At 44.6% G+C, this 14638-nt stretch overlaps 1 protein-coding gene across 1 annotated transcript; it reads right to left on the reverse strand.

The window, feature by feature from the left end:
- Positions 1-233: 233 nt before the first annotated feature.
- xirp2b (xin actin binding repeat containing 2b) lies at positions 234-13883 on the reverse strand. Its single transcript, XM_061089168.1, has 9 exons — positions 13833-13883; positions 13047-13175; positions 12304-12393; positions 11975-12032; positions 11780-11868; positions 4616-10731; positions 3901-4438; positions 1080-3741; positions 234-325 (listed from the first exon to the last, which is right to left on the reverse strand). The coding sequence occupies exons 1-9, from the start codon at positions 13881-13883 to the stop codon at positions 234-236; spliced, it is 9825 nt and encodes a 3274-aa protein (XP_060945151.1).
- Between the last annotated feature and the right edge of the window lie 755 nt (positions 13884-14638).

The following is a 14638-nucleotide window of genomic DNA, read 5'->3' on the forward strand; positions in this document are numbered from 1 at the left end:
GAGAGAGACGTAATTTCCAAGACTACAAGAAAAGAGAAAACACCTCCTGTTGTTAGTTACACGACATTAAAAGCATAACATTGTTTTTTTTAACAATTAAGCTATGATTAGAAACACCAAGAAATGTACTAATTAATATTGCAATGTTCAAATAGTCCATTGTGGGCATTTGTTTGAATGAGTGTCACATTTACCTTAATTTATTTTTGCAGTGTTCACAGCAGAAACAGGATTTATGGTACTTGTTTTTGTCCACTATCAGAGCATCCATTGGATAAGCTCTCATCCGACACAGTGTGCACAGCTCCGACTTCGGAACTCGAACCTGTTTGAAAGAGATAAAATGCAAATTGTGAGGTTTTTTTTTTATCCATCCAACGTGAAAAGCATTTTCTCTGGACTGCTTCACAATGCAATAATGAGCCAGAGCTTTTTTTTCAGTTGTTATTATGGTTAATCTTGCAAATACAAAGCAATACGGTGCATAATGGTTACACTTAAAAGGTTACGTGTCATGCTCATTCCTTTAAACTGTTGCAACTGCTTTCAGAGGGAACGGTTCAAATTATTCTTCAGGTTTTAGTTTTATTTGCTCCCATTTTCACCGATACCTGCAATTTGCTCGTAGAGAAAAACAGATTGTAAACCGTCTCTGTTCAAGGTTGTTTGCGGGGGTTGGATGTAATTGGCTGCCATTTGTATTCAGCGGGAAAGGACATTCTTTGACAACTCCATGGCAACTCAGCAAACTCCTTTTGCTGATGAGGACCGTGAGAATATCAGCAGGCTCACTTCCAAAAGTAAGAAGTTAAGGATGACCTCCTAACCATCAGCATGTTAGTATTTCCATTGAAAGCATGTTAATGAGAACTCATCTGTTTCACACAGCCTCACAGAGCTGCTAGCATGGCTGAAGAATTCTGGTCTTGTTGGTTAGTACCTGGTCGTACATAAACACTTGCGTAATCTAAGTATTGGTAATTCTGCTTTGCAACACAGCACAAACAAAAACACTCAAATTAAAGCCACCCGTTGTCCATGCCATTCAGTTCTGTGATGTCATGCTGTTCGGGTTTTACCAGATGAGACGATCCTTGTTTCACTCGATAGAACTTGGGCCGTCGTCTCTTCAGACACAGAGTAGCCCAGACTCTTGAAAACTGTCTCACTCTCCGTCCACGTTTTGTGGAAGTTCCTCAGCAGCTTCTCCGTGGCGTCTTCATCGTACGTTTCTGTTCGCCTCGCTACTGCAGCCTTTTTTTTGACTACATCGGCGTAGGAGAAAGGAACCTGTTGGGATGATGAGCTCTCCGAAAGCTCGATGACAGCCGTCCTTTTTCCGATGACCTCGTTACCAAACTCATCAACATTTGAGAAATGTTCTGTGATTGATTTGGCTTCAGAGAAGGCTGATGGTTCTGCTGGCACAGCGTCTGCTTCATGTTTCTGGAGAGGGAGGGGGGTGCTCTGCCCTGAGCCTCCCCTGGTCTCTTGGGACCTTTCCCGCTTTGAAGTGTCTGCTGTTATTTCACTCCGATTTGACTCAGGCTCCTCCTGATCCTCCCTCTCCTCTCTGAAAGAGGAACTTAGCTCACCCAGTTCAAAAACATTTTTAATGGCCTGGATGTCAAAACTTGGCATTCCCTGTTCCAGGATGTCTACTTTCTCTTTCTTACAAGCTGTTCCTTCCGTATTGTTGTGAAGCTGCTCTGCGAGTGGGATTAGCTCCTTTTTTAAATACATTTTCTCTTCTGATGATTCAAATTTATGTACAAGACCAGACAAGTCCGCTCTGGGAAGCTCATCAATTTCTTTGTTTTTATCTTCTGCTACATCCTCCTCCAGGTCAGGGCCCAGTCGTTCAGGGATAGCAATCTGCTCCTTCCGCACATAGGTCTTTTGAATTTCAGCCTTTTGAGCATCTTCAAAAAACTCTCTCTTTTCTCTGACAGAGGCAGATGACAGCTCGGAATCTTCCTCAAGATCTGGGTTATATGGACACAATGGTGCTTGGGTCTCAGACTCACTTTGTGTTTCATTTGCTGTCAAAGTCTGAGCCTCCACTACTTGGGACTCGATTTTGATTTGCCGATGGAATGATGCAGGCGGTTCCACAATCTCTGACTTCTGCTCTGATATCTGTTGTGGAGCAAGAAGGGGGGGTGGGGTGACGCCACGTGAGAGCTTGGCTGTTGTGTCTTTCAGACGAGCCAAATTTTCTGCTCTGTCGAAGGTCGGAGAGGGCGTTATTCTATTAAGGCGAGATGTGGGTGTGTCGCACCTGCGTGGTGGTGGTGTGGGAGGAGTGGGAGGCCTGTGCAGCAGGGTGGGCGATGGGGTTACCCTCTGGGGGGAGTTGGTTCTTCGTGTGGATTCTATAGTGATGAATGTCGGCGAGGGAGAACGCATCCTCAGTAATGGCGAAGGAGCACGCAGGTCGACAGACTTGAACTGACTCACTTCTTCCCTCCATACTTGAGATGTCTTTTTAGTTATTTGGTTCTCAATTTTTGCAGAACCAATACTGATTTTGGAAATTCTTTGCGTTGCCCCACTAGAAATCGCCTTCTCAGAAACGGACTCAAATTCGTGCTTCTCCATTGTTTCATTATCTTCCAGATGCATTAGTTTAGCTTCGGCTAGTTTCCTCACATGTGAGAGAATTTCTTCATTTTTATGTGCATCACTTTCCACCACGGAATCCTCCAGTTCACATTTTCTCTGTGGACTTATGAGCCAATCTGGGAGTGCCCTGAGCAGAGTCTTCAAAGATTTAGAATCATTTTTTCTTCGTAGCTTTGTCATGTGAGAGATTAACACTTGGACCTCTCGCCTTTGAGATTCCCCATCTGTTCTCCCGGTCGTGGACTTAGCCAACTGAGTTTGTTCTGACTCGCATGTCACTGTAATTGGGACATTCCTACTTTCTTCTCGTGGTTCCTCCACGCTCTGCTGAAGAAGCGTCACTCCTTTCTTCTTTTCAGACGACTTCACGTCTTTTTGAATTCCTTTTAGCTCTAGTTTCTGATTGTCTGTGGCGATGACTTCTCTCATGACTTGCATGTGCTCTTCTTTTAAACTTTTGTGAACTTGGGCAACTGCAATTGTGTCCTGAGTTTGATGGGTAGTAACAGTCTTGGTTTCTTTAGCTTCTACCTTCGATTCTGTGGAAACATCTTTACTTTGACTTGGCGGTGATCCTTTAGACCTTTTGGACTTCTTCTTCCTCTTTGTGGGAGTCGGAGTCTCTAATTGGCTGTCTGTTATGATCTCAGAAGCAGCCAGCGCTGAGACAGGAGCAGGCGAGGCCGTGACTTTCTTAATTCCAAGTTTTAACTCTTTGGATTCACTGATCACTTTCACCCTTGTAGTTTCCACCTTCAATTCTTGTGAAACACTCTGTTTCTCACTCTCATGCGACATTTTTGTCTCTACTTGCTTCTCTTGTTTGTTGTTCTTTTTCCCCTTTTGGTTCTGCTTGCTTGTTTTTCCATTTGCAGTGGCAGCTGTCTTGTCTGTTTGCACTGGCTGATCAGAAACCTTCTCTTGGCTCTTGGTAGGAGAGTGATCATTCTTCTTTTTGTTTTCACGCTGTGGTGATTTTGACTCCTTTCCATTTTTGCCTGAAGTGACATTGTCTGTTTTGGAGGACTGATTAGGAAGGTTAGTGATTAATGTAGGGGCTGGATTGTCTGAAGTCTTCTTGCTCTCAGATTGCTTTTTGCTTGATTTCACATTCTCCTCAGCAGAGCGTTCAGGTTTAGGCATCTCGCCTTCCTTTTTATCTTCAGATTTGTCGGATCCCTTTGTTTTCTGACTTTTAGACTCCTTTCTCTCAGCAGTCATGTTCTCTGTCCTTGCAACTACAGTGTTTGACGTGTGGACTTGGCCAGTAATGACAGACGCCGCAGACTGACTGGAGGAAACCGAAACTGTGCTCTGTGATGTCGAATGCATCTGTTGTCTCACTGAAGTCTTTTGAACAGAGACAACCTTAGAGCTCTCAGAGACCATTTGCTGTTTAGCATTAGATATAATCATAGAATCCCTGAGCATTGTCTCCTGACTGGCACTGACTTTGCCATGGGTGGTATTAACAACATGCTTGGATAAATCACATGGTAGTAAGTCTGAATGAACATTGAGAGACTTCTTTTCAGCTTGCTGCTTTGTGATTTCTGATGTTTTGGCATCAAACTGCTCTATGTCTTCGTTGGAGAGCATCTCAAGAGCTGCAGTAACCGAGTCATGTATGTAAATGGGGGTCGGAGTTGTTGGTGGCGTGTTTTCGTCTCTCAGCTTCCGGAAGTGTTCTTCTGCTTTTATCAGAGGAGTGTTGAATTTAGTCATTTTCCCTTTCATGGGGGGAGTAGGAGAAGACGGAGGGGTGAATTTAGTCATTATCCCCCTCATGTGGGGAGTAGGAGAAGACGGAGGGGTGAATTTAGTCATCATCCCCCTCATGTGGGGAGTAGGAGAAGACGGAGGGGTGAATTTAGTCATGACCCCCCTCATGGGGGGAGTAGGAGAAGACGGAGGGGTGAATTTAGTCATTATCCCCCTCATGTGGGGAGTAGGTGAAGACGGAGGGGTGAATTTAGTCGTGATTCCTCTCATCGGTGGAGTAGGAGAAGACGGAGGGGTGAATTTCACAGGAGCAACATTAACTTTCTGCACTGGTCGTGGTGACTCAGGCGGTGGAGGAATTTCATATGAGACGGTCTTTGATGTATGTGTTGTTGTCTTTGATTGGCTTTGGTTCATTTCTACCTTTTTCTCCGATGTAACCTCCACCTTTTGTGTTTTGCTGATCTCCACTTTAGGCTCCATTTTCGGGACTTGGTGTAAAGTCGGAGCTTTCACTTTTTTCACAGTCAACCTTTTGGCTTTGACTGGTGAAGGGTGAATTGCCTGTGCTGGCATACTCTCCAGTTCTTGTTGAGATGGAGGAGGTGGGAGGAGGTCCTGCTCACTGGTGAGGGGTGGTGGTGGAGGAGGAAGCTGATCAATGTCAGAATCAACAGAGGGAGGAGGAGGAGGAGTGGGAGGAGGAGGAGGAGGAAGGTCAGTGTCTACTACTGGAGGAGGTGGAGGTGGGAGAGGCAGATCATGCTCTGGCACTTGTTGTTTTAAGATGTAAACACCAGTTTTCACTCTGGTTTTGTCTTGTTTTGTCATTCCCCTCTGGTTAGAGTTTAGATTACGAAACTCTGTCTTCACTGTTTTGATGCCGTGGTTTTGAGTAATAGTTTTGTGCTCCACCACAGTTGTCGATTGCTGAGATGACTGCTCCACAGTACAGGTCTTTGATGCAACATTTTCAGTTTCCTTCAAGGATGTTGATGTTTCCACCACATTAGCTGTTCTTACCTTCTGAATGTTCCTCTGTGCATCAGCATTAAGGTTTTTAACTGGAGGGCTCTGCTTGACTCGAGCTCTTCTGTATGCGCCTTGCCTGACTTTGGTTTGAGCTTCCCGCTGCGCTGTTTCCAGCAGAGATTTAATTTTGCCTTTTACATCCCCCTTTATCACCTCTTCTTTCTCCAGCTGGGTCTGCTCCTGCATGTCATATAATGACTTAATTGACATCTTGACGTCACCCTTTACGTCGCCCTCGCCGCTCGGGCTTCTCTGCATCCTCGGTGAAGGTGGAGACTCCATTAAGAGCTGAATGGTCCCTCTGATGTTTCCCTGCACATCTATTTCCTGCTGACACGTTATCCTTTCACTGGAGGCATCGTGTAGGTTTTGCATTGCTGTGTGAATATCACCTCTCACAATTTCCTCCTTTTCAATCTCCCGCACCGTTTGCTTTGCCAGCTCCAGAGATTTCAGCGTGGCCTTTACATCTCCAGAAACCAAATCCTCCACATCGACTTTAGTTCTCAATGTTGCTGATTTCTCAAGCGATCTCTTAGCCCCTCTAATATTTCCTGGTACGATATCTGGCTTCTCCACCTCCTTGTGGCGCTGCTGAGCCTTCTCCAGACGCCGCAGAGTCTTCGGAAGGTTGCCTTTCACCACCTCCTCTTTCTCCATAACAACTGTCTGATTCACCGATTCAGAGAGGGAACTCATAGCAGCCCTTAAATCACCCTTGACGATCTCCTCTTTTTGGAGTCTCTCTACGGTCGGCTCTGTCATGAACATCTTAACTGTGTTGTGAACATCACCAGGTGTCACATCCTCTACTGTGCGCTCAATTTGCATTTGACTCCGACCGAGGATTAGTTTTGTGCCCTTGATGTCACCTCCGACGATCTCCACTTTTTCTTCTCTCTCGGGTGACGTCTCATCAGTTCCTAGATGGAGCTGTTTGAGATAGTCAAGTGCTCCAGATTCAATGCATGTGGAGTAAAAGTTGACATTTCCTTTCACAATATCTTCCACCTTTATCTTCATGGCCTGATCTGTCTTGTCATAGCTGGACAGTTTTTGGAGGGTGCTCTTTATATCGCCTCTTACGATGTCTTCTCTTTCAACATTGGCATTCTCTTGTTGATTGAGGAGGGAATATATTGTCATCTGTACGTCTCCCTTTTCACCTTCCTGGATGAGTATTCCATGTTTCTTTGTCCCGTCCCCACTGAAAAGGTTGTTTATAGCTTCCCGAATATCCCCACTTAGTATCTCCTCTCTTTCAGTAGAGCTGTCTGTTTTCTGGCTGAATAGCTCCTGCATTGTTGAACTAATGTTGCCCTTCTCCTCTGAATCTATGATGATCTGCTGCTCACCTCTTTCCTGTCTGGTAAGCAGGTTCATCATAATCGTCTGCAGATCTCCGCTGATGACGTCCTCTCGTTGAATCTCCGGAGCCTGCGTATTCATTAGCTGATACTTTGCCATCCTCACATCGCCAATTTCATCAGCTTCAATGAGTATTCCCTTCGATTTCACCATTTCCTGACTATAAAGCTCCTCAAGCGTTCCCCTTACGCTCTTCCCCAGAATTTCCGTCCTCTCCATTTTGGTCTCATTAAAGTCATCCATTGGTGTCGTTTCAAAGAGCCAAGTCGCAGTCTTCACATCCGCTTTGGGGATCTCCTCTTGAGTTGTCTCCACATCTTCATCTGCCTCTTTAATGTGGTCAAGAGGATTTTTCTCAAAGAGCCAGACCGACTGTTTAACATCTCCCCTTGCAACCTCCTCCCTCCTTACAGTTTCAATCAGATTTTCAGAGCTCATGCTCTTTATTTTATCTATTGACGTGGTTTCAAATCTCCACTTCGCAGACCTGACATCACCTTTTTGTATTTCACTTACATTTACCGTTCTAACGGACTCCTGTGACGAGGCATCCGACTCAAAACGGTGTTTATTCATGCTGACGTTACCTCCTTGAATGTCATCTACAGTCTTTGTGAATTCCTTCTTTTCTTCCGCAATCCTATCAAGAGGTTGAGTCTCAAATTTCCACTTTGCAGAGGTGACATCTCCCTTTTGCACATCCTGTTGTGTGACAGATTTTATGACATAAACCTCGTCTGTGTCCTGGATGGCATCGAGAGGCTTGGTTTCAAACAACCACCGGGTTCCCACTACATCTCCTCTTGATACCTCCTCGCTCGTCACAGTGGTGACCTCGTGGTAATGGCCCTCTTTGTCTTGAATAGCGTAAAGGGGCTCAGTTTCAAACATCATGGTGTAATTTCTCACATCACCTTTCTCATCTTTGTCGCGAACAATCTTTTGTATTTTCCTCAGCTCAGAGTCAGATTCGGCCGACACCTCGTGGATCTTATCCAGTGAACGTGTCTCGAAAATGAAGCGGCCTTTATCTACATCTCCGCCTTGTACATCATTTATTCTACGGCTTATCGATTCTTCTTGGCTTTCGTGTAATGTATCAATGGATTGGTTTTCAAAGCGCCATTTGCAGGTCCCCACATTTCCTTTTTGTATATCCTCAGTCTGAACTCTCTTGAGCTTTTGCATCACTTCGTCAGATGTTGAAGTCATGATATCTGAGGTCTGGTTTTCAAAAACATACTTCATCCTCGACACATCTCCAGACCCGATGTCTATCTCAGTGACGCGCTTGAACGAATCCGTCTCCTCCCCGGTGAGGTTCTCCAGATTCTCTGTCTCAAAGAGAAAACAAGCCGTTCTCACATCCTTCCCTCGAACGTCCTCTTGATTGACTGTGCATGTCTTCAGAACTGTCTCCGTCTCGTGGATAGCATCAAGTGCTTGTGTCTCAAAGAGCCATGTGCACGTTTTGACGTCTCCCTTTCGCATTTCTTCAGACTCGTTTTCACCCTTCAACTCAGATCTTTCACACAGGATGTCCATCGGTTTTGTCTCAAATAGCCACTTGCAGGTTTTCACATCGCCCTTCACAACCTCTTGTTTCGTACTTGTCTCCACAGTTTCTAAATCTTCGATATTGCTGAAGTACTTAATAGCATCGAGAGGCTGCGTTTCAAACAGCCACTTTGCAGTTTTAACATCACCAGATTCTATTTCTTGTTTGGAAATACCTTTGATAATTTGGTATCTATCCATTGTTTCGTCAAACTGGTCAATTGGTCGAGTTTCAAACATCCACTTGCAGCTTGTCACGTCTCCTTTTACAACCTCTTCACGCCGCACTGTTCTCACCTCATGAAAGTGGCCTGAGCTGTCTTGCATGGCGTAAAGCTGTGAAGACTCAAACAGGTTTTTATTGGATTTCACAGACCCAGACTGCGCACCCTCTATGAGGATCTTATGTGATTCATCTCTCCAGGTTGAATCTGTGCTCTCGAAGATTTGCCTGTAGTTCAAGACGTCCACTTTATCAATTTCCTCCATGTCGATTGTTCGAACGACTTCCTTCTTTTCCTCTCTAATCTGTTCCAGGGGTTGACTCTCGAATCTCCATTTCTGATGTCTCACGTCACCTTTTTCCTCATCAAGTGCCGCTGCTTTTTTAAGTTTGCCCACCTCTGCAAGCTCTTTCAACTCCTCATCTGGATTCGTTTCAAAATAATGCCTGGCTGATCTCACGTTACCTGCGATAATCTCCTCTTTTGTCATAGACTGAGTATTTGAATCATCTTTCAAAGTATCCATTGACTGCGTCTCAAATGCCCAGCAATTCTTACGAACATCCGCCCTGCAGCTAGTGCCATCCTCCTGTGTGAGGTCTTCCTGAATATTAACGGTTTGTGTAACCTCCTTCTTTTCATCTCTTATGTGCTCCAGAGCTTGACTCTCAAAGCGCCACTTTTGGTGTCTCACATCCCCTTTCATTTCTTCACTTACTGTTGCCTTTTTAAGTTTTCCCACATCTGTGCAATTCCTCCTGGCTACTTGAGGGCTGGTTTCAAAAAAGTTCCTCGCAGATCTCACATTGCCTCCGATGATTTCTTCCACACCCTGAGGTCTGGCGTTGGAGTCGTCCTTCAGAGAATCCATTGGCTGAGTTTCAAACACCAGGCAGTGTTTGCGCACATCGGTTCCAATGAGCTCTTCCTTCTCCATCTGAGAGCTTTCCCACTCGTTTAAGGAATTCAGCGTCTTGATCTCGAACAGCCACCTGCCCCAGTCTCCCTTACTGCTGTCCTCCATGGAAAGACTGCATACGAGTTTCAGAGGTGTAGGCTCTCTGTTTGTCATGTCCAGGGGTTGGGTGTCGAAAAGCCAGCGTGATGCAATGGAGTTTTCCAATTCGGTTTCAATCTTGCGCACGGACTTAATCTCCAGCATCTGGCTCGATTGGCCCATAATGATGCATTTAAACTGAGTGTCAAAAGTGCTTGTTATGGTTTTCACCTCTCCGTTTATTTCCTCCAACACTGCCCTCAGACTCAGCAGGTGGCTCTCGTCAATGGTCTCGGTGTGCCCGAGGCTTTCCATGTACTTATTGTCAATCATGTAAATGGTGGCATTTCCATCCTCTTCAGTGAACGCGACCTCTTTAGTTAAATCCTCCTCTGTACGCATCTTGTTCAGAGTGTCCATAGACTGGGTTTCAAACAGCCACGCCGCAGCACGCACGTCCCCTTTGTCAAATTTGTTGGATTTATTTCGATATTCTGTGGAGTTGGGGTTTTGTGAACCCAGCTCGTCTATCTGCTTCGTCTCAAACATCCAGGCTGTGCGTCTCACATCTTTGCCGAGAATCATTTCCTGTTGAGTTATTTTCTTGTCGTCATCCTCCTCCTCCTCCTCATCGAGAGTTTCATCTTTGATGGTGTCCAGCGGCTTATTTTCAAACATCCAACGCATGTTCTGCACCTCGCCCGGAAGAATCTCCTCCCACTCCGCGTATTCTTCATCGTTCATTTCATTTGGACTAACACGGTCGTCCTCGTACATGTACTCTTCTCTCTCTGACTGGTGGATCTCTGTTTCATTGTTGTTGCTCAGGCACTCTTTCTCAATATTCCTGCGAACCTCAGGATGAATGTGTTTGTAAAGGCGTTTCAGCTCTGACATGCCCTTCTGCTTGAAGTAAGCCTCTCTGTTTAGTTGGTATTTGGGGTTTGCTGGCTCTGGAGGCTCTGGTGAGTAATGGCCCTCTGGAATATTATCATCGTCTAATGGCATTTGTAGTAAGTCGGGAGGTGGGGGTGGAAGATAGTCAGAATCCTCAGCCGGTGGGGGCGGGAAGTCTTCATAATCCATCACTGCAGCTGTTGTTTCTTCTCTCGCTCCAGCAGCAGACGCCTCGTAGACCTCACAAGTCAAGGCGTTGTTATGTGTCACATTTGAGGACCACTTAGCACGATTGATGTCACGTCCAATCTTTTTAAGGAACAAAAACCACATTTATGGGTAAATACCTATACCTCCAACCCATTACTTCCAGGCAGAGCTATATGTGCATTACAAGTCACCTTGTTGTACCACTTGCAGATTAAGTACAGAATTGACCTCATATCACATGAGTAAAGCAAACTGATCAGTTTGTACAGCTGCTTCCCGTTTAAAGTGATAATATGGTAAAACATGGCTTCGCTTTCATTTTGAAGCTTGAACAAGAATACATACAACTTCAGTAAAGTTAACGTCAACACTGAACATGGGCTTTCTTGTATTGACATTGGTTTCGTTTTAATACATTTAATTTGGTTTGGAAGTACAGGAACAATAAGGAGCAGCCACTGTGAGGTGTTGGATGAAGAGTTGGCTGCACACTTCCAACTCCTTAGCAAGGTGACTAACTTCATGTGTGTAATACTACTGTCAGCAGCACAAAATCAGATGATGATTTCAATTATTTACAAAAAAAATACTTTTTTACTGGCTGCACTGTGAACACACACAACAGCTGCTCTTCTGCTGTATTTTTGATAAAGAAACAAATTGATGTTTGCTGCACTATTAAGTGATACTGCACATTTAAATAAGTTTTTTGAGCAGTAAACTAAATAATAAGACTGTTAGTGTCTGAAACACATAAATGCTGGTTTCCATATCACATGTACTAGCATTATATATGGGTTGAAAATGGCTCCGTACACCACCTAGTGTTTTAAACCGTTTGAGTATTGGCCTGCTCACATAGGGTGAACCGTTAGGAATGTCTCTATGGCATGACTTCCTTAGCCCCACCCCCCTGCTCTGCGGGGCATGTTTTGAATTTCCAGGGAGTGACACTTCAGACGAAACTTAGGGATGAAGTTACACTTTAAACAGCACTTGCTGTTACCACCAGTAAACCAGGAAGAAAATATTAAAGATTTTCACTTTAAATAATAGATCAAGTATCTTAAAATACACATTCTTAGGTTCCCTAAATGAAAAACGTTTGTCTGTATTTGCCTGACTCGAGTGAAACTGAAATGCTTACTTTGACTGGTTTGGGAGGAGCAGCTTCTTCTATTGTTCTTTCAAAGCGATCCCTCAGTTCTTTTGTAGTGTACCTGGGAAAGTCCTCTTCTAAAATATCAGCACAGATGTGAGAATAAAGGGAGGCCTTCAATTTGCAGTGACAGTCTTTATAGCCGAGGATAAAAATATCCAAAGGAAAAGAAACCCATCCTACCTGTTTCATCTTGATGGTTTTCATAACTGGATGCCAGGTTACTGTCGCTGTACGACACCTGTGTGTGGAAAATGAATGAAAAAATCTTTGAGCATCATCAAGTACACAAATTGAACTCGTCAGCTACACCCTCCAAGCGCTGCCCATGTTCTCATTAAGTGTTTTTAATCCCAGCCCAGACTGTTGTTCCCCACTACACAAACATTAATTACACAAAATGGATTGATTGCAGTCTGCTCCAGTTTTTTTTCTCAACAAGGTTATTAAAGAGTCGATCTCATTATCAAAGCCACGGCTGCGGAAACACAGTAGAGGGACGCGTTCAGTACCATCGTCTCCTGGTTGAAGTTGAGCTGCTGGCTCCCCGGGCCGACCTGCCTGATGCCGCTCGACACCGTCACCTCCGAGTTTGACATCTCCTGTGAAGATAAAGACGGCGGGGTTGTCAAACACGGGCGGAGAAAAAATGTGTCTGCGCCGCACAAACCCGGCATCACGCAAACGACTCCCAATGTTTCATTTCACACATAACCACAGCGCCTTGTGGTAGCCACAGATGTGAGTTCACTCCACTACAATTTACAGTCAAAGCTTCACGGTACATGACTGAGTACCACGCGGAGACAATGTTGGATTGCTCGCTGTGGTTCGAGATAACTAATCACAGATGGAGGCAAGATGTCAGAGAATGTGCCAGGCTGTTCACTCACACTGTACCAAGAGCCTGGAATAATGAATTCTTTTCCACCGCTTTTAGCCGAACGGAGCTACAGTCTAAGTGTTATGAAACTCCCTGGAGGTTTTTCCATGAAAGATATTAGAAGTGTCAAGTACTGTCTGTAACATGAATGCATAGACTTTTCCTCCGTTCGGTTATTGGCGCAATAAGTCGATTTGTTCCTTGTAAAACTCCTCATGCAGCAATGCAGATGAGAAGCCAAATGGAGAAGTGCAAATAGAAACCAGCTCAGGTAGGAAGTAACAATACAGTCATTTACCCACAGTCACCTCTTCCATGCTGTTAGTGTCATCCTGACGAAGGTATATAGACACTGTGTTCTAATATGTGTACCTGCACACTTCGGTGATGGAAATGGAACTGGGTTACATTGTGTGATGTTGCCGTTTCCTGGGTCTCAAATTGTTTCCTCACACTGGCGATTCCCACTGGCAGGGAGCAGACCTCCGATTCCTCCATGACCTAATGAAGCAGGAAATATTATTAGCTGCCTCCATTTCTTTGTGACCTGAAATCACACAGATGCTGCGAAGGGCTGGTCTCTGCTGTGTGCATGCAGCTCAGGCTGTTGTCAAATGTGGTGCAGCCGATGCTATATGTGCGGTTCGCTTTCTGCAGACACACAAATGCAGACACAAACTCACGTATATTCTTTTATGTCAAGGTTCCAAATCGACATTAGAGATTGCACAAGCTCTTCAGAGCAAAGCCACCAATATGTTATAGTCTATATGTTGTCTGCACCATCCCTCTATATTCTGCCCTGTAAGGGGAGTCTCATGTTTCCCCCCCTATTTATACATGTACATGCAATATCGCTCACCCCCTTTTCCCTGCTTCAAAACTGTCATCAGCTCAACTAATAACTGCATGACCGCACCAACAATAATGGTGACAATACCTTCTTAGTGTAGTTCAGCTACTGTGCAGCACTGGGTGCTCAGGTAAGAGACTTTCCCCAACAACATACACACCAAGAAAGCAAACAAACCGATATAAATAGCCGCTGAGGTTTGGCTTATACCTTGGGCAAGTTTTCTTTTTCAGTGCAGGCAGAGCTCTAATAGTAGTACGTGCCATAGCTGAAGCGATACCAAGTCCATGCACGAGCGTAAATACCCCGCTGGGGATGGTGTTGTCCGCTCGCTTGGAGACAGCTGCCTGGTACATGGCCTCACAGTTGGTCAGTGGGATGACCTCTGAGTCCGCAGAGTGAATCCGGTTCCTCTGGTTCAAAGCTTACAGGAAGTCCTGCCCTGGTTAAACCTGCACTGCTACAGCACAGATAGCCAGTAAACTGTTAGAGTAAGAACGCCTCTTACATGTGTTATTAGGTCTTTTCTAATTATCCAGAGGTAGCACCCTTTATGTTACCACCAATTTAAAGGTCCAGTGTGTAAGATTTAGGTGAAAGGGATCTATGGGCAGAAATTCAAAATAAGATAATCCTAGTGATGTTTTCACTTGTGTGTTTCATCTAAATTGTACGAATTGTTGTTTCTTTACCCTAGAATAGGGTCGTTTATATTTAAATACTTTAAATTTGAATTGGGAGCAGGTTCTCTCTAAGGAGGCAGCCATTTTTTTTTTTTACAGTAGCCCAGACTGGCCAAACTGAACACCTTTTGAGTTTTTATGACAACTGAAGGATACAACAGGTTCACTTACAGGTTTTTGAAGAGGAGGGTGAGAGGAGGGGTATTCAGCTGCAACGTGCATTTTCACCACTAGGTGTCACTAAATTCTACACACTGAACCTTTAAGCAGTTTTTAAGTACAACTCTAGAAATATTAGTATGTGGTAGACAACATGGCTCATGTGGTGAGTATTCTATATTTTGTGTATTAATCATAGGTTTTTCAAAATAAAAGCCCTCCAAGCACCAGTCTTCTTGTAGTTTGTAACTACTAGTTAGTTTGTAACT

This window comes from Limanda limanda, chromosome 16 (genome assembly GCF_963576545.1).
Source record: "Limanda limanda chromosome 16, fLimLim1.1, whole genome shotgun sequence".
In the NCBI taxonomy this organism is placed as follows: Eukaryota; Metazoa; Chordata; class Actinopteri; order Pleuronectiformes; family Pleuronectidae; genus Limanda; species Limanda limanda.